At 39.1% G+C, this 20,463-nt stretch overlaps 1 protein-coding gene across 1 annotated transcript in view; it reads left to right on the top strand.

Annotated features, from left to right (window-relative positions):
- epha8 (eph receptor A8) overlaps positions 1-20,463 on the top strand; it is a 245,472-nt gene that overhangs the window by 136,988 nt on the left and 88,021 nt on the right. Inside the window, exon 3 of the mRNA XM_006641857.3 lies at positions 6,576-7,239. Coding sequence (XP_006641920.2) covers positions 6,576-7,239 — 664 coding nt within the window. The remainder of the gene's footprint in view (positions 1-6,575; positions 7,240-20,463) is intronic.

Raw genomic sequence — 20,463 nt, 5'->3', positions numbered from 1 at the left:
AACTTTGTGTAAATGTGTTAATATTATTCATACTTGTATTAGTATGATGATAAGTATAAAAAAGTTTTATTGGCATAGTATTTATAGAAAACATCACCACCACAATTATAATTATTAAGAATAAAATTAAAAGGGGCACAGGGCATGGGGCACGAAGACGTTGGAATACATTCCTCTGGTATATTCGGCTGTCAGAGCTTTTTGCCATTTGACATGCTGTGTGCTCCACTGTACTGTACATACTAAGTTCAATTTCAGGTTTATTGTCATATGTACTTCAGTATAATGAAAAGCTTACTTTCATGGTTTCCTCAGTGACAAAAAAAAACAACAGATGACGTACTGTAACATGAACATAGAAAATTACAAAAGACATCACAATTCTTGGAGACAGGAACAGGGTAGCAGCTATACTGTAATTTTAACCAGTGTTTAGATAGCAGCTGTGTGCAAAATTCAGCAATGGCAGTGTATTTTGAGTTTAGTGCAAAAACAGAGGGGTAAAAATAGGGTTAGGAGGATTTAAGAGGTGGAGTTTAGGAGTCTTGTGAGGTCCGGGCTTCAAAGACAGCTTCTATCACTTCCAATTGGAGGAGGGGTAAACATCTCTAAATTACATCACCATGACCTTGTAGGTGCTCAAAAGGTTCGAGGTGCTGTTATACCAAAGCTGAGGGAAGACTTGCCTGTTGTTATTGAGAGAATCCTGGTCTCTGTCAGCTAACATCATTGCCCAAGCTTAAACTAACACTGTCTGGACCTTAGGGCTCAGCCTCTGCTCTGAGCAACTTCCTCTACCAGTTAAAAAGCTGTTAAGATTCACACTTTTAAAACAACATTTTTCAAAGAGATTTTTTTTTGTCCCTAACCATGGCTAATTAAAACAAACACTCCTGCTTCTTCCTTTATATACACTGAGCCATGAGAAAAGAACACCATCTACCTGCCAGCTCACAGGGTGATTATTTATTTGGCTTGAGCTAGATGTATTGAGTAAAAACAGAAAATGAAGAAAATAAGCTGTTGTCACCTTGCTGTTTCTCTCATCAGCTACAGACATAGATTATATAGGTAAGGTACTGAAGATGGAGATAGCATTGAGCAGAAAAAAAATTACATATGCCACCCATTATAATAGATTGACTGCTTCTGTGGCAGGATATAGTCATCAGATAAATGTATTCATCTGGCTCAGGAGCATTTCAGCATTTTTATCCCCTCAGCCCTGCCAGTTTGACTTTTGCAACCTTTTCCCCTGTATTTATTCAGTTTGATTTATCATGGTTTCCCACAGTTTTTTATTAATTAAGAACCACCTTATATCTCCATGCTTCATTCTGTTTCTAATATTTCACTTTCTTAACTTCATTATGCTTACAGTGTTTGAGTATTATTTTGACAGAGTGATGTTCAAATCCTTTTGCTGCTGTGCTGAAAACTCTGTTCCAAGACATTTGAGCATCTTGTACAGTTGCTATTCAAGAATACCTGTGCTGCACTGTGTCACTTTGATTGAGGCATGTACTGTGTATGTTTCTAGAATTAAGAGTTGACATGTAAAAATAACATTTTTAAGGCCCAGATGTAACTTGTTTCAAAGGTAATAATACTTTGGATGTTGTACACAGTTTGCCACAGAATGCTCTCCATGGCTTTGAGGTTGCCTTCCTAATCTTTTTTGTATTGTAATCACCTGGCTTAGGTGTTTGGAGACTGGAGAAAAGTCTTAACGATCTTTTGATCCTTTTAACACCCATTCAGAGAGAAGCTTAACAGTAAAGAAAATGGGATGAGCTGCTTCCCTACCATATATCCAGAGAAGCACTTTAACGTGGCTACTTTGCAACCTTAAAACCATTTAGACTGTCACCAGCACAGTTTCCCTGAACACATTATACACTAAAGACCTTTGTCTTTTCAGTTGTGTTTCTTAATAAATACTGTACAGTGTTAATTGATTTGGGTCTCTCTAAGCAACACTATACACATTTCATGTAGTGTAACTACATAATGTACAATTATTTTGCTGAACATCATAGAATCTGACGGAAACGTTCTAGACTTGTAGAAACTGAATCACCTTTTTAGGGCAGTGTCTCTTTTCCTTAAATGTGGTTATCTGAATATGCTGGGCATGCCCTCAAAGTGAGGACCAATAGGCATACACTCTGATCCACAATTCCACCTTCTGTAACCAACAGCAGCACCACACAGCTGGAAGAGATGGCTTAGTTTCTCCCTAACAAATATGCATGGTGTTCCAATATACTCAGATATACCAGCAGGAATAGCTTGCAAGACGACCTACATTAAAAAACAACCAATAAACAATAAATAACTCACATTGCAAGAATACTTAATGTATTGGTATGAACAAAAATAAATCTGTTGCAAATGCAATAAACAAAACAAGGTACAAAAAGATTTACAACATGAATTGACTATAGGATCGATCAAGACGTTGCCTACAGTAACTGGAACAAAAGAGATCTGATAGAAGGTAGTGAATTTAGGCCGAATCTCAGACCTCAGTCCTGAAGCCTCTAGGTACTTACTGTATGTACAGTATTTCTTTCACCAAAACAAACACTGCAGGATGTGTCAGTTTGACCAGGGGTAGAAATACTTTAGCACTCCTGTTGTCAAAGATTTTGATACATCTCTGAGTTTATCAGCTGCATAAGAAACAACACAATTAAAAAGAAGAACATGTGAATATGCCAAAGCCAGCAGCCATATCACTCTGCAACTCCCAACTGGCATCCCACTGAACCTAAGCAGGTGTGAGCCTGGTCAGTACCTGGATAGGAGACCTCCTGGGAAAAACTAAGGTTGCTGCTGGAAGAGGTGTTAGAGGGGCCAGCAGGGGGCACTCACACTGCGGTTTATGTGGGTCCTAATACCCCAGTATAGTGACAGGGATACTATACTGTAAAACGTGGTGAGATGTAAAACCAAGGTCCTGACTCTCTGTGGTCATTAAAAATCCCAGGGTGTTTCTTGAAAAGAGTAAGGGTGTAACTTCGGTGTCCTGACCAAATTTCCCATTGGCCCTTACCAAGCATGGCCTCCCAATAATCCCCACCTATGAACTAGCTTCATTACTCTGTTCTCCCCACTGATAACTGATGTGCGGTGAGCGTTCTAGCGCACTTTGGCTGCCGTCTCATCATCCAGTTGGGGCTGCACATTGTAGGAGGTGGAGGGGATCCCCATTACCTGTAAGGCACTTTGAGTGGAGTGTCCAGAAAGGTAGAAATTCTTAATTATTATTATTAATATAATTGTTTTTTCAGTGTAACGTACATTCAACAGGACTATTCACTAGTTAGGTTAATTATGTTAATTAATTGTTATGAGACTTTTTTAAATAAAATGTGTGATCTTCTTACAAAACACTTTAGAACATCAATGAGTCAAATAATTTGGATATGTGCCATGTCACCAAAAAAACAGATTGAGGTTTAAATAATCACCATTCCAGTCTCTTACACTATGATTTTATGTTTTCTACACAAAATAATGTTTTAAAATAAAATATGATACATATAAGTTGATAGATTAATAAAAATGTTACCTTTATGTGCTTAGAATAAATACCTGTACATAGTTTTAACAATATTTAGTTTAAGAGGTCAGTTAAATGGCATTCTTTGGAAACAGAAAAAATAAAATCTAAAAATAAAGATTAATTCTACGCAAATGTTCTAATACTAACAGAATAATAAGATACTCAATATCTTGTCCCCAATCATATAAATGAAACTAGTCGGCATTATGAGTCCAGGTGTGGATCCTGAAGTACATAAGGACTAACATTGTGCAATTTTACTACAGTACAGTAGCTGTAAGAATTGAGTAAATGCCCTTACCCCAAATAAAATCTAAAAATGCCACCTATAAAATAGGCAGCAGACTCCTATTTCAGATTTCAGCACTTTACTATTATACAGTACTTAAAATAAGTGAAAACATCTGAAAAATGCATTTTCTCTTTTCCTTTTTAAAACATAAAGGATGGTTTATTAGAACTTAATAAGGACATTTTTAGACTGTTTTCAAATTTATATCAAAATGTACCTGTCCAAAGCAATCATTTCGTTGCCTTGTGATGACACACTGCTTGGAATTAATGGAACAGTGAGGAAGGTTAAACACTTAACTTAGTCCCTCGAACAGAGAATGCAACAACTGTTGACTGGAGCGAGGTGATAAATCTGTGTGAAGGCCTATTCATAAAGTCTGTTTCTGAGGATAAAGAGACAGGGTGCTTAAGATATATGGAGCAACAGAAGCAGGGTAATTTGGTGACAGTGTAACAGGTGCACTGTAATGATTATGTACGCTGGTGTGTCACTGCAGGGGGAGCTGTCAGTTCATCATCACCCTCCCTGTGCTTTGCCACCATCAATTTTTGGCATTTATTTTCTTGCTGCCAGGGAAAGTGAGACATCTCTATTACCCAGTGGGCCTTTTTTTCTGCTTTCTCCTATTTAATTAAGTCATAAAGTACCACCCCACCAAAAAAATCCTTCTGAGGCTTGCTGTGTTTAGCCTTGACTCTCTCTCTCCCTCGCCTTTCCATTTCCCTTTTGTAGTGTTTTAATCAGTCTGCAGTCTGTGTCAGTCTGACTCCCAGCTCACAGAGATGAAAGGCAGGCTGCTGGGTTGCTCCGGTGAGACCCACTCTCAGGGGGATCGCTGACTACGGCAGAGTGAGGTCTTTCAAAGTGCATCTCTCCTCCAACAAGTTTTTTTTTTTTCATTTTTTGGTTTTATTTTATTAATTGAAGAGAGAATGTGAGGTACATGAGTTAATTGCCTTTAGCTGAGACTGCTTAGCAACTGCCTGTGTTAGATCTTCACCAATAACAGGAGCTCTCATTGTGTCCCACTGCTAAAATTTATAACTTTTACTTTAGAAATCTTTCTGCAATGCCTGTCTACTTGCATGTGGACCTGCTCTTCCTTTTGTATTTGGCTCAGCCCTCAGCTGGGGGGATGCAAATCAGGCCAGTCATGCAATGTGCCATGTGTTCTCCTTGAAATATAATAAGCTGTGTGTGCTGCATATTGCTAAGCTCAAAGAAGGGGAAAAATAGATGTGATAGCTAGTGTTCCTAGTGTAGGAAGTCTGACTGCTACTTGTGTCAGTTTTTCATATACAGATGTGCCTGCAGTGCTCGAAGATACAGATAAGCAGGGTGTATCTGTGCATGGTACATACAGGGATAGAGAAATACAGAATACAGAACCTTTACTTAGTCCTTGTTTTCTTAAAGAATGCCAAAGATTTTTACAGATAAGAAGGGATTTACTTAATCCTACAAAGAACGTAGAATCCTCTTAGAATATAGAGTATATATACATTTAGAATCAGTAATTATTCTTGTAGTGCTTTATATACCTAATATGGACTCACTGTTTTAAGACTCTAAAGCCCTGCAGGAGCAAATTCCACTGCTTGGAAGAGAATGACTCAGCCACCAATGTGCCTGGATGCAAAACCATTTGTCATTTGACACTTTACAAGTTCATTAACAGAAGGATTAACTGGAAGCATAGTATGTCTCTCACTGATGTCAAAGTAAGACTTCATGTACCTGCAAAGTCCCAGGAGCTGCTGCTTGCCAGACAGTCGAGTGAACCCTGTCCAAATGCTTGTTATCCTGTTAGGTGCCCAGCCACTTCTGCTTCAGGGAGTCCCAGACAGAGCTAGCTTGAGGCATGACTCACGTTTGAACTAGTGACTCCTAGGATCTTAGAACTCAACTTGCATTCTGAATGAATGTTTTTGCTTGTGCAGCTTCCTGGTAGCCCACCGGGATTTTTCTTGCAAAGGACTGACTCAATTTCTGAGCCAGTTAACCTAGAGGAGGCTGAAGTAGAGTATACAGAGAAAGCCTGAAATGGAGTTTATTCTGAGCACCACGAATAGCCCAATTATGAATAAAGCCTTGGGAACTCTGATGGCCAGAAGTACTCGGGAACTCTGAGTCATGAATCAGGCCTCAGTTTCACGCCCGCTGTTCTCCTTATTTTCAAGTAAAAGCAGCTCCAGATTTGATTGTTACAGGGAAATATTTCTACTGAATCTCACACTGCCTCAACTCCTACTTTGTGAACGTCTACCATAAAGGCTTGAGTGCTTTGGAATAACTATATCAGCTATGTGTTAGGCTTAATAGATGCAATATAATCATGTGGTATAATACAGAACATATCATCTCCTCATGCACCTTTTGCTGAATGGCTTGAAGATATCACATTTTAAGTCAGGATTCTCTTTAAAATTAAAAGCACAATATAAGTGGAATGTTAATCTCAAATGGATTGATTTATTATACACAGCTATAACAGCTGTGGACAAATGGTATATTTGTATACTGTCATGTATTAATTTGTGTATCGGTTTCTTTTATATAAAAGCTTTCATAGTAATTTTTTTGTTTTGCTCTGGTTTAAAAATGTGATGAGATTTTTTAAGACCTCCTTGAAAAAAGCAGCAAAATCCATAAACAATCATTCAACAATTACAGTGACATTGCTGTTATTTTTTTTCTCCATAACCTTAGTGGGATGCCATCAATGAAATGGACGAATACTTCAGCCCCATCCATACGTACCAGGTCTGCAATGTCATGAGCCCCAACCAGAACAACTGGCTGCGGACCAATTGGATCCAGCGCGATGGCGCCCACCGCATCTACATCGAGATCAAGTTCACCCTGCGTGACTGCAACAGCATGCCCGGGGTGCTGGGCACCTGCAAAGAGACCTTCAACCTCTACTACTATGAGACAGACCGGGATGTGGGCACCAACATCTGGGAGAGCCAGTTTGTCAAGATTGACACCATTGCAGCAGACGAGAGCTTCACCGGAGTGGACCTGGGGGTGAGACGGCTGAAGCTCAATACTGAGGTCCGTGGGGTGGGACCTCTGATCAAGAGGGGCTTCTACCTTGCATTCCAGGACATCGGGGCCTGCATTGCCATCGTGTCAGTCAGGGTCTACTATAAAAAGTGCCAGGCCATGGCACGCAACCTGGCCATTTTCACCGAAGTGGTGACGGGCGCAGACTCCTCTTCGCTGGTTGAGGTGCGGGGGCAGTGTGTGGAGCATGCAGAGGAGCGGGACACTCCTAAAATGTACTGCAGTGCTGAGGGCGAGTGGCTGGTACCCATTGGGCGGTGTGTTTGCAGCGCGGGATTCGAGGAGTATCGGGACTCCTGTATAGGTAAGCAATCTCTTAGAGATTTGTTGATAAAGGACCTAACTAGGGATTTATTAGATATTTAGTTCTGATTTACAGCATCAAAAGCCTTGTGCAGAGTTTATGTCTTTTGTATATTGTATATATATACTGCATTAATAACCTGTATTTACAATAGCTGGATCTTGGAGATTAAACTCATTGATAAATTATGAATGAGCTGCAAATGGCTTTAAAGAAAATATATGTGTGTTTATTGCTCTTTCGTATAGGGCAGTGGTTCTCAAACTTTTTGGACCAAGTACCACCCCTAATCCAACCAAAGCATCCAAGTACCACCTACAAGTCATCATCTCATAGGAACCCCAGAAATTCTCAATGACCAACATGAGTGCGCATGCACACACTCACACATACATGAGTGGTGGCTTCTCAAAGTGTTTTACAGAAAAAAAACATTAACAACAACTAATAAAAAAGCACCATTTCAGTGAGAGGGGTGAGCCTGTTTAAACGTGAGCCTCAACTAAATGTGAGCCTGTTTAGTTGAGCAAAGCAGATGTGAATTAATTTTTCGAGCCTTGATACAGTTCACAACGGAGTCTAACAGATATTAAATCGTCAGGCATTTTCTTGACGGCAAAGGTCTCGCGGTGGATGTTGTAATGCGTACATTAATTTCTGGAGCAACCAATCTAATTCGTGCAACTACACCGTTATGTCGGTTTGTCATTGCTCTAGCACCGTCTGTACAAACTCCGACGCATTTTATCTAGTCGAGGCCATTCTCTTCGATAAATTCATTCAGAAGCTGAAATATGTGCTCTCCTGTAGTTCCTGTTGGTAGCGGTTTACAGAACAGAAAGTCTTCATGGGACATGCCCTCAAACTCGTATCTAACGTAAACGAGCAAATTGGCCAAATCGACTACAGACTCATCTAATTGCAGTGAAAAACATCTGCTCATCTTAACGCGCTCTATCAGTGTACTTTTGATATAATCCTTCATTTCAATAATTCTATGAATGACTGTGTCTTTCAGGGGGAGGGGGGCAGCAGGTTGAGCTGTTTAGCAGCTTTTTCTCTACACATAATACGTGTCAGCTCTTTTGCCAACGGTAAATAAGGTTCTACAAAAATAGTGTAGCTTACCTGCTTTAGCAATCCGCAAGTTTTTATTTCATGCACATGGGAGCGAAACACAGAGACGCTCGGTGTATTTTTCTCAAATTAGAACAGTTCTTAAATATTTTTCTGTTATCACGCTTTCGTGTGCTCACAAGGTTACCTGCGTTCGTGGGATGTATTTCTATGCATTCCTGTGTTTACAACGTTAGCATTGTTCCAAAATCACGCACATTCTCCTTTCTCCCTATTTGCTGGAGATACAGTAGCTTTTTTTAAATACAATTGGTCATTTGCATCCGTAGCATGCATTCCTATAGAGTGGTATAGAATTACAGAGTATCTCTTGTGTCCACTGAAGTATTAGCGCGCACTGTATCGTAGTACGTAGGCTGCATATTCGACACGTATTAAAATACAAAATATGAAAACCTGTCCCGATTTTTCAGCGCACACGACACAGTTCCAGGGTCATTTGGCATACCACTTGGCGGCACGCCACGTACCACTGCCGGTACGCGTACCACAGTTTGAGAACCACTGATATAGGGCATTAAAAAATTAAGATATTTGCAAGCACAATGTTGCCTCAATCCCCCCAAAATGTATAGGTTTAACCTTTTCATTTGGAGTGCAGATGACGTAAAAAATACATAAAAGAAGCAAATGTTATCAAAGAAAGTGTATTGGAGGTCATGTGAGTTGGAATATGCTTTGGGTATGCTTGGTGTTATTTTTTGGTAATCTGTAAAGATCCAACCATTACATTTCAGTGTTTCTGCATCACTTTCACAGTCATCTTTTGGAACAATTTTGTCTCACTGTGGATTTGGACTCTTTTTCAGGTTATTGAACAAGCCACAACTTTGTTTTTTCTGACATTATTCAAAGATACTCTATAGAATTGCTGTATAGATACTGTATTGTATTTTGTGTTCATATATCATGGTAAGTGCCCCTCACTGGTCCTGTAGGAAATGTAGGATTTCCGAAAATAATAAAACATCATCAGCTGCAAAATATGTACCATGAATTTGAAATTAAATATTTTCTGGTAACAGAATTGACCTGGAATAAATTTTCTCTATATTATTATTCCCTGCATTGTAGGTGCCCTACAACAAGTTACTGGGTAAGCATTGAATGGCATACTTATTACACCCAAACATCCAAATAACCCTTTTCTTTACACAAAACATGCAGTTCAGGATTAGGGTTATTTTGCCAGTTCTATTTCCATCCTTGATAAGAAGCTTTTTTTTAATACTCTGGATTTAAAATGATTCCCTATGTAGTGTTAGGAATTTTATGTTATCCAGCATAATCCACTGTGCTACGATGAGTCTTTTTTTAATTAAACTCTCAAAAATCTTGGCAAAGCCACTGTTGTCAACATTTGCTGTCAGGATATGTAGTGTGCTGAGCAGAGTCTCAGAGCCTGATCACTTGTCTCAGGGTGAGATACAAAATACTAAAGTCATGGATGCCAGATTTCTCCACATACTAATGAGCAGAAAAACAAACAAAAAAAGAATTGTAACCATCTAGTTTGTTTGCTAATGATTAATTGATCCAGAAATCTCTTCCAGCTATTTCTTCATCCTAGTGAATTACTTTCAGGATAGTGGTTGAATAACTTGTGCCAGAAATATACTATCTTCTGTACCAAATATTGTTTAGACTCCTAAACTCACTCCCTTAAGTTGTGTCTGTTACAACCACTTCACCCTCAGAGTACAGGGGCAGTTATGAAGGTATTACAGACGCAGGAGCTAGAGTGTCACAGTCCCGCAGAGCCCGCAGAGCGGGACTGTGCAGATTGCTGGTGGCCGGGGATAAAGGACAGCCTGGGATAGCTTTGGATGCAGGAGGCTGGAACTGCACGCAGGGAAAGAGTGTAGGGAAGGCAGAGGGAGGATGGAGAGAGCCACCAGAAGCCAGAGGTGTGCTTCATCCAGAGCGTAACACAGGACAGAGGGGTTCCACCTTCAAGGTCAGGTAGAAGTCGGGTCAGTCATCCAAAAGGCACACTGAATGCTAGGCTGAAAGGAACTCGTTCTCTATGCTGGGTCTCCTGCTGAGACCAGGCCAGTGTCAGGGTGGACAGTGGAAGTGCACCAAAGATCAGGCATCTTTGGGAGGGAATCATCTGCTGAGGTCTGGGTCCCAAGTGAAGTTCTGTCATCTGACCTAATCTTAGCACCCTGAATCCTCTCCAGAGCCCAGGTGGAGCATGGAGATTGTAAGCCAGTGCTTCACTGGGAAGCTGGTAAGGTGGCTCAGGAGTCAAGCGACATACACAGCAATGTTGGCTCATTGATGAGTGACTGAACAGGGTTTACATACCCCTGAGGACCTGCTATCGTGAGAATTCTCACTACACCCAGGTGGTCAACATATCAGGAAGGTGATCAGGAAGAGGTGTGGCCAGAAATCACTGTGAGTGCCACATGTCCCACTGTGATGAGCAACAGTGATCTTTTAAATGCTTCTACATTTTACTGTTGATCCTGAAGCAAAATTTTGTGTAGATAGATAATTTGGCCATATTTCCTTTGCTTTCCTTAAGCACTTAAAACAGCATTTCCCATGTTGTTGTTTTTTTATGTATAAGGATAGTGTTGCATTTAATGAAAGCACTTGTTATCTAACCTAATCACAGAGAATAAAAAATATAATTAAATCGCCTGGAGAGAAACATGAAAACAAGGAGAATTGTAATTACATGACAAAACTTCACAATTGTTTTCTTTATAGACACTAATGAATCAATGTTTGAAACTACAACAACATTTTAATCTGTATTCTGTACATTCTTTACATGTTTTTTTGGTCCAAAACCCACCTGTTTTTACTACCGTGTATGTCCAGGTATCTGTTTGTTTCAAAGAGTGGACTGAAGCAGAAAATCAAATGAGTCAATTTTTCTAGTAAACTGTCCAAACCTCATTTGGAGTGAGTACAATAATATTGATTTTAATAAGCAAACAGAAAGGACAGATGGAAAAAAAGATACTGCAGAAGCTAGTCATGGTTCTTTCCTGTACACAATTTCAGTAACCAAAGAAAACATTATTACAAAGTGCCAACACAATCAAGATTAATGCATGCTATGAACAGTAGCACCAGCTACAGTGAGACTATGGAAAACAATTGTCAGCTCAGCTGTAGTATAACTAGCCCTGCACTTACAAACAGTAAGAGTCTGTTGCTGTACTTCCAATATGTGTTATACTGTAACTGTTATGATATAAATTAAAGACAAGAAAAACTTTCACATTTGCATTTTTCTGCTTAGGAACAACTTAATTTTTAGATTAATCATAATGCTTGCTGAACATAAAAACATTGATAATAATTGCTTACACTTCTATAGCGCTTTTCTGGACACTCCACTCAAAGCGCTTTACAGATATGGAGACTCTCCTCCACCACCACCAATTGCAGCCCAACCTGGATGATGCAATGGCAACCACAGAACGCTCACCACACATCAGCTGTTAGTGGGGAGGAGAGCAGAGTAATGAAGCCAATTCATAGATAGATGGATTATTAGGATGCCATGATTGGTAAGGACCAATAGGAAATTTGCACCCCTACTCTGATCTTTTTGAGAAATGCCCTGGATTTTTAATGACCACTGAGTGTCAGGACCTCACTTTTACATCTCATCCAAAGGATTACTTTTTAAAGTATAGTGTCCCCATCACTATACCCGGGCATTAGGACCCCCATAGACCATAGGATTATTACCCCCTGCTGGTCCCACTAACACCTCTTTCATCAGCAACCTTAGATTTTTCCAGAGGGTCTCCCATCCAGGTACTGGCTGGGCTCACACCTGCTTAGCATCAGTGGACTGCTAGTTGTGAGCTGCAGGGTGATATGGCTGCTGGCTACAAGGAAAATTAGTACATTTTCTCTTTGTGGTAAATACAGTATACCCTTACTAGACTGTCACCTTACCATAGAAACCATAGTTAAAAAATATTGCTTTTCTCTTCCTGGTGACACTTTTCCTGGAACACAAACCTGTCTATGTGCCTCCTAAGGTCACACTGGGCAGGTTGTGAGGTGGACAGGGACAAAGATAAACATTCTTCATGCATGAATTGTAAAGAAAGGAGGGAGAGGGAATGGTCAGAGGCCAGCACATCTCACAGAGTTGTGTTTATGCATGAGCTGAGTCCCCTGTCTATCTATCCTTTATCAGAAAGAATTGCCCTGCGTCCTATCCTTACTTTATCACTTGAATCAAACTGACATGATTTAGAGTTAGGATGACCACAGGACTCCATTTTCTTTGATGCTTTGAGACTTTTTGGATTTTTTTTAAGTTCATGAACAGAATTACACTAATAATTTAAACATCACAACTTTGATATGTTGCAGGGAAAGAATAATTCTTCTGTAAATAAATGCTATACATACTGTATAGAACGTATGTACAAATAATATCAATTTTTATATTGTTATATATATATGAAGTCTATATACTGTATAAATATACCATATACAGTGAAAAGGCTAATGGGAGAGTAAAATGAAACCTGTCATTTTTGCTGCATACTCTTGAAATCTGTGTTTCAGACCAGTGAAAGTACAAAATATCAGCTTTTATTTCTGAATGTGTTATTAAATGTTATATTTAATATAGGAATGATACTGTACATTTAAAATTATAAGCATGTGTTAAAAATATTATAATAAAATATTTTGGCCAAATTAACTTAAATTAAATTAAACTACTGTTAAGTTAATATTTGGCCATATGCACTTATATGCAATGACTTTATATGTTCCTTTTTCCTTGCAGTTATTGCTTGTTTGAGGGATTTTCTGACATTACTTTCCTCTTCAACAAGTATTACAGTACATGCTCAATATGGTTTAAATTAGAACATGAACTTGACAAGTTCAAAAGTTTCCACCTCTTATTTCTGCCTTGTGTGTTCAGTGTATATTGGGTCATTGTCTTGCTGTAGAGTAACTTTCCTTCCGATAAGTTTGGACAGATGCAGCCATTCAAAATGGGTGGGGTATTTCACGGCATACCCCGGTGGGCGTGTCGCAGTATCACGCGGTATCACGCGGTTAATCGCGTCATTTGACGTCATGCCGGAAACAATCCGGCGTCACCTTGTAAAACCGCCAGGGGGAGCTTAACCTCTCATGTACAGCATTTGAGCTTTTAATTTTGAACTGTGTATTACAGCATGTTAATCATCAGTCATTAAAATGTTGGTATATTTTATGAAAGCAAGATTGCTCAGTTGGACAAAAGTACACAACCTACCTTTATCAGAAATATTTATGCATCAAAGCCTTTACCGAAGATATTGCTAATAGTATTAATAATGAATGACTTTGGACAAGCTGTATACTCAAAGTATAATTTCTTTAGCACATTTGTACAAGCACTTGGAATCTGTCCAAGCCATACTTTGTCAGGCATTTTGTTTTACTTCAATGGGCATGTAGCAGCAAGGCTTATTAATAAGAAAGAATTAAGTGTTCTGAGCTTTCCCAAATGAGGCCTCGTTTCTCTGTTCATCTCTGTGGTGCAGCCACAGAGAAACTATTCATGCAGGCTGATTTAAGGTTCCTTTGATAAAGGACAGCTCCCAAAGGGGGATGCACTTAGCTAAGCCTGGCTATCATGATCAATGGTCATCCATTGGCGCCTATCTGTCTATGGAGTGCCAGATGGACATCTGGACTGCATTCCTAAGTGTCAGGAGTAAGTGACTCATATCTCACCTTGATCAACCAATCAGGGACTGGTAGGGCTGAGTAACCCACGTAGGACTCTGATGCCCATGGAACTTTCAGCCAATCAATGAGCTGAAGTTCCTCCAGGTAAAGATTCAGTAAGATTCAGAAGAGATTCAGGGAGAATTATGTGGACTTTTCTAAAGAGAATTCAAAGGAGAATTCCAGGGCAGGATGGCCCAGGAGCAGAAGGCTCCCAAGGGCAGGACATTCTCGCAGCGCGCCTCCTGACCATCCTGAGACTCAGCCCGGACAACCACGGAACGGCCAGTGTGTCCGAGTACCAGAACTTACCTTTGTTCTAAGAGTCGAGAGCGGAGGTTGCCAGAGAGTAACCAGAGGATCCACCCGAGGTTAGCACCAGCAGCAAGCCTCGTGAACAGGTCGGAACTGTGACAGCTGAATCACCATTCAGAACTAGCTCTTCATCGGGAACGAACTGGTCCTCTTCCTGACTTGCTGGGACCCACAGTCATCTTTTCTCCTGTGCACAAACTGTGCTAGTTAAAGCCAACACTAACTAGCCGGTCAGTGAGCATCTGCAGCGCACCGTCGCAAGCCGCACAGCACAGCCTGGCACCGAGCCAGAGAGCGCAGATTGGACAGCAACAGCCTGCAACTGTTTCTTTGTGCCCACAGGAGATCTGAATCCCCAGAGATTGGATGAGTATTCAACTTCACTGCATTACAGCTCGAGAATTAAATTGTTATCCCAACCAGTTGATATCAATTTAATTCCTAAGAGTTATGTACTTGTTTTGAGTATCTAATGTAGAAGTTATAACCAAGTTCATTTATGAAACGGTCTAAATGAATGATATACTGAACGTATATCCTCTTGATGTGTAACACTTCGTAACTGACTGAATATATATCTTTTGTATTCTGATAACCCTCTCGATAAGATCTGTTAGGTTTATATGCATATTCTATGTATTAATAAATGTATCCTCGTGTATTAGTACCTGTGTGTGTGCGTTGTTTGAACTATGTCGCATGGTTGGACTCTAACTCATGGGTTGTGTGTTCAAATCCAGCTGGTGCTGGACTTTTCTTTTAACAAACATTCCTTCGAAAAAATAGAATAGCAATATTATGGACAATCAATTGACTTTTATATTTCAAAATATCACAACATGATCGATTCCAAGTCATTTTTGATAACAATGGATAGTCACCTTCTTCCCTTCTGTCAACGGTCCCTGCTTCTGCTTCCTGCTTCTATTGTGTGTGTGTGTGTAATAGAGTAAATTTTTATAGAGAAATGGAGGCTGGACAGTATGCGTTACAATAAAAACATTTATATTGATTTAAATCGTGTTTTGATTTAAATCGCAAACGCGTGTTTAATTATAGGTGTTTTTTTAATCATAATCAGGCTAATGCAACATAAATTGATACTGTATCTTTGTCTTCTAAGTATCTTAATAAACTTTCAGCATAGCTTTCTACCTGTTAAGATTTATATTTATTGGGATTTTGGGATCAAACGTGGAAGGATTAGATTGTAATCGTTTTTATTTTTCAAATACGTTTTAGAAAAGTGTAATCTATACCTGCCCAGACTGTACGCCTTCCTAAACCCCACCCTGACCACTTTCACTCCTGTCCTGCTCTTCCACACGCACCCCAGCCGGGCGCTCTTCGGCCTCTGCCCGGGACGAATGTATATTTAGATATTTACACCCAGCGCGGCACCGAGGGAGCATCTGCATTTATAACATAGTTTTTAAAATTAGTCAAGCAATATGAAGCATCTCCTTTTACTTTTAAGTCCCTTAAATACATTGAGCACAGCTTTCTCACCACTTAAGATTACTTTTTGATACCATCCTTACACAAAGCAGAAACTTTCCGATGACATACAGTACAGTATAAGTGGAAAGATTACAGATTTTAATCGTCTTTAATTTTGTTACGTTATACGTTTAAGGAACATTTCATCTAAACAAACACCACAAAACTATTCTCGATTGTATTTCTGAATGTTATATTACACCTACATTAGTTCACTGCTTTAAATACATCGAATTAAGAAAGTTAGGTGTAGCACTTAAGATCTTTTTTTCTGAACCAGGGAAAATCTGATCATGTTTCTCTATAACAATAATAAAAAACTTTATTTTACATATCACCTTTAAAAGTGGCATCTCAAAGCAATACAGTAGATGGAAAAACAGTTAAAGGTTAAACATTACAGGCTTGCCACACCCGGACTGTTAAACCAACGCATTAGCACGTCAAAGCCCATTGAGGACCCGGGTACAATAGTTGTGTTGTCCCTTGATTTACTGATCTGCATTAATTATGGAAATCGAGTTCCTGCTCTTTGCAGACGACCTGGTCCCGCTGTCGCCCGCAGAACAGAGGCTGCGCCAGAACCTGGCACTGCTGGGTCAGCACTGTCAGACCTGGGAGCCAGAGACCAGAGTTATGGTTTTCCAGAAAAAAAGCCAGGGAAACAGGTACAAATTCACACTTAACAACACATTAACACCTAACAATGGGAGCAGGGACAAATTAGGCCAGTACCCACTATTGTTAAACATACAGAAAAGAACATTAAAGTATTGAATATTAGTATTGGCTTTAGTATTAGCCATACAGAACATTAAAGTGCCCCTTTTCCATTCAGCAGGTGCCTGAGCCGCTGTGTCCTATCTTCTGACAGTCGCCGTTGTGAATGTCTGTAGAGTGTATCTTATTTTTAGTACTATATTTTTGTATTATATTCCCTATTAATCAAACTCTAAGAGTATGTATCGGCTTGTCCCCTCCTCCCGCCCCTCTCTGTGTACAGTAGATTTTCCTGTCCAGCCAGCACATGTCCACAGACATTCACAACAGAGACATATCATAAAACGTTTGCACATATAGTTCAATTATTAGTTGTTTTTCAGGAAGTTAAAAAAAAACACTTGAATTACTTATCCAGTCTCTCGAAATAAAGTTATTTTTCAAGCAATGCAACAAACGTCGGGCAATGTGTGTTTTTTAATCCAACATTGACAGCCACATCTTAAATCTTGTCAGTCAGCTCTTTTTTCTCTTTTTGAATTGTGGCTTACACATCGCACGACTTTAAAAGCTAGAAAGACAGTTTCGATTCACATTAGCTGGTGAGCCTTGTTAACAAAAAAACAGACAATACACAGGGAGGGGGAGGTCAAGCCAGAGAGTTTTTTACCCTCTTACTAAAAACCCAAATAACCCGGGGCAGAGACTCTGGGGGGATCATTGCGTGGTACAGAGCGGAGCTCAGTCAATTCTTATGGAATGTGTTTTCTTTCTTCTTTTTTTTCAGTATGGAATAAACCTGTTACTTGATTCATATGGATGCCCGGTTACGTTATACGTTTTAGGAACGTTTCATCTAAACAAACACCACAAAACTATTCTCGATTGTATTTCTGAATGTTATGTTACACCTACAGTAGTTCACTGCTTTAAATGCATCGAATTAAGACACCCAAATTAATAATGTAACATGCCACTGTTTGTGGATGAACAAAGTTATACTGAGATTTCCTTAGATACGCGATTAAAAAAATATTTAAAAATTTTTGAATCCCCGGCGGAACACATTCCATAAGAATCAGGGCTTTTACAGTATATATCGCCTTTAAAGGTGGCTTCTCAAAATGCTTTACAGGATAAAAACAACAAGAACAGCAACAACAACAATATTGTTGTTGCACTTTGGAAAACCAAGTAATAACTTAACTATATGTGCAAATGTTTCATATGTTGCTGTTGTGAATGCCTGTGGAGTGTATCTTATTTGCCTTGCGTCCTGGTTATCTCGCTCGCCCTCCCCCCGCTCTCCCTCAATTCAATTCAATTCAAGGTGCTTTATTAGCATGACAGATGGGTACAATCAGTGTTGGGTATTTACTTTGCTTTGGGATTCCACTTTTAAAGGTGATATATAAAATTTTGACTAAAATAAATTTATATCTTTGTCTTCTAAGTATCTTAATAAACTTTCAGCATAGCTTTCTCCCCGTTTAGATTTATTTTCCTTAACTAGTATACTTTAGATCTTTTTTTCTGAACCGGGGAAAATCTGATCATGTTTCTCTATAACAACAATAAAAAAACATTATTTTACATATCACCTTTATGTGATATCACCTTAAGGATGCGCAAAGAAATTTAAAATAGTCTTCTTTAGGTGTGAGGGTAGGAGTGGATCGCAGCAGGCATAATCGGCAAATTAGGGAAACAAAGAACTGGACAGACGTTTATCCAGAGAGCGAGTGATCAGAAAAAGGAACAGCTGTTACACCCAGGTTTTGTGCTCTCTCTCTGTTGAATGAATGAAAGCATTTTATTAAAAACGCGTTTGCGTTTGTCTGGGTATTTACTTTGTAATCTGTGGTTTACATCTACTGTATTGTTTTGAGATGCCACTTTTAAAGGTGATATGTAAAATAAAGTTTTTTTATTATTGTTGTAGAGAAACATGATCAGATTTTCCCTGGTTCAGAAAAAAGACGATAAAAATCTGTAATCTTTGCACTTGTATGTCATCGAAAATACAATCAGTTTCTGCTTTGTGTAAGGATAGTGTCAAAAAGTAATCTAAGTGGTGAGAAAGCTGTGCTCCTCAAAGCGCTTTACAGGATAAAAACAATAACAACAATAGTGGCTGGGCAAACTATTTTTTTTTATAGAAATACAAAATGAGATACTGTATAATGATGTGCATGAACAAAGTTATACTGCAATTTTCCTTAGATAAGAGCTTAAAAAAATTTTTTTGAATCCCCGGCGGAACACATTCCATAAGAATCAGCGCTTTTATATAGTATATCGCCTTTAAACACATATATTTAAACACGCGTTTACGATTTAAATCAAAACGCGATTCAAATCAATATAAATGTTTATTTTGTAACGCATAGGCGACTATTCATTGTTATTAAAAAGACTTAAATTCGATCATGTTGTGATATTTAGAAATATACATTTGTTTGGTGCGAGTGAGGTTTTATTTAATCTCTGACAAAGGGGAACGTTTCATTTTTTCAAAGAAATGTTTGTTAAAAAATAAAGTCATAGTTCCATGGAATTCAATCACAGACCGTGTGACATGGAAGTAAGGAACCTAACCCACAGCACCACCAGCACGGTCACATGCTGTGGGCTGAAAAAGCACTACAGAAACATTATCGACAATGTACAAATTTGATAAAGCTATAAAATAATGTAATTAGGCACAGAAGAAGTTTACAGCACAGTACAATAATAAATGCTGACCATGACTTTAGAAGCATAAATTACCTTACATTCAATTTAAACACAAGCTGTCTTTAGCCCTCTAAGCTGGTTCAAACAGAAATGTAGTAAACCAGGCTCAGAACACACAGCTTCATTAGCGAATACATATGCAGGACAAGTGGAGAAGGCGTTTTACAGTGGATGGATTTTTAGAAACATCCCATCAGTGACATCACTGAAGTCAACTCTTAGGTAACTGTCGTGTGGATAGTTTCACAAGAATCAGACAAAGGTTTAAGCATCGCTTGTTCTAGATAAAACTGTAAAAAAAAAACAACAACCCATAATGTACTTCTGTGCAGCTCTGTTTGCCCACATCATATATTCACAACGTGAAATTAGAAAATAATATTACGTAACCAAAATCCGCAATATGGAAACAGAACCTGTGTAATTGTTGACAGATGATGTACTCGTAACATTTTACAAGACGAACTACAACATTTGAAAAATGACTTGTATATACTTGATATCTCTAATCAATCCACTGCACTGCATTAAAACTAAAACTAAAACGCCCTGGGCATACCGTTTCACGCTTCTTATCAGTTGCTCAAAAGTAATTTGACCTTATGAAATGCATAATATAAACCTAGAAACATATACATGAGCAGTATTTACGTAGAATCAGTGTCAAGACATACCTCTCAAATACTGTAAATCAAGTTAAAAATATCTCAAGACCGATACTGGTCATAATGAAACCATGTTTCGTGTATGTTTTCTTTAAAGTACCGAGACCAGCCATATACTGTATGTTTATGTTCCAAAATTAATATCGTTTATGGCCTTCACACGCGTTGCAGTATGCACCTATTCTTTTTATGCTCGGCTACTAAGATTTCCCTTCAGTGGTAAAATTCCATATGAATATTCAATACTACAACGGGCACAGTAAAGACGTTTACTGTAAATCTTTCTACGACAGACCAACGGACCACGAGTGCCCCTGTCGGTCAACCAATCACGTACCGCGGTACCCCTTGCGTCAAGATGCGCGACGCCGTAGCCAATTACCTCCGGTACGTGTCTGTACAGCGCACTTTGAATGGCTGCGTCTGTACTTCA

This window comes from Lepisosteus oculatus, chromosome 25 (assembly GCF_040954835.1).
Source record: "Lepisosteus oculatus isolate fLepOcu1 chromosome 25, fLepOcu1.hap2, whole genome shotgun sequence".
Classification (NCBI taxonomy): domain Eukaryota; kingdom Metazoa; phylum Chordata; class Actinopteri; order Semionotiformes; family Lepisosteidae; genus Lepisosteus; species Lepisosteus oculatus.
This window is presented reverse-complemented; position numbering and strand designations above follow the sequence as displayed.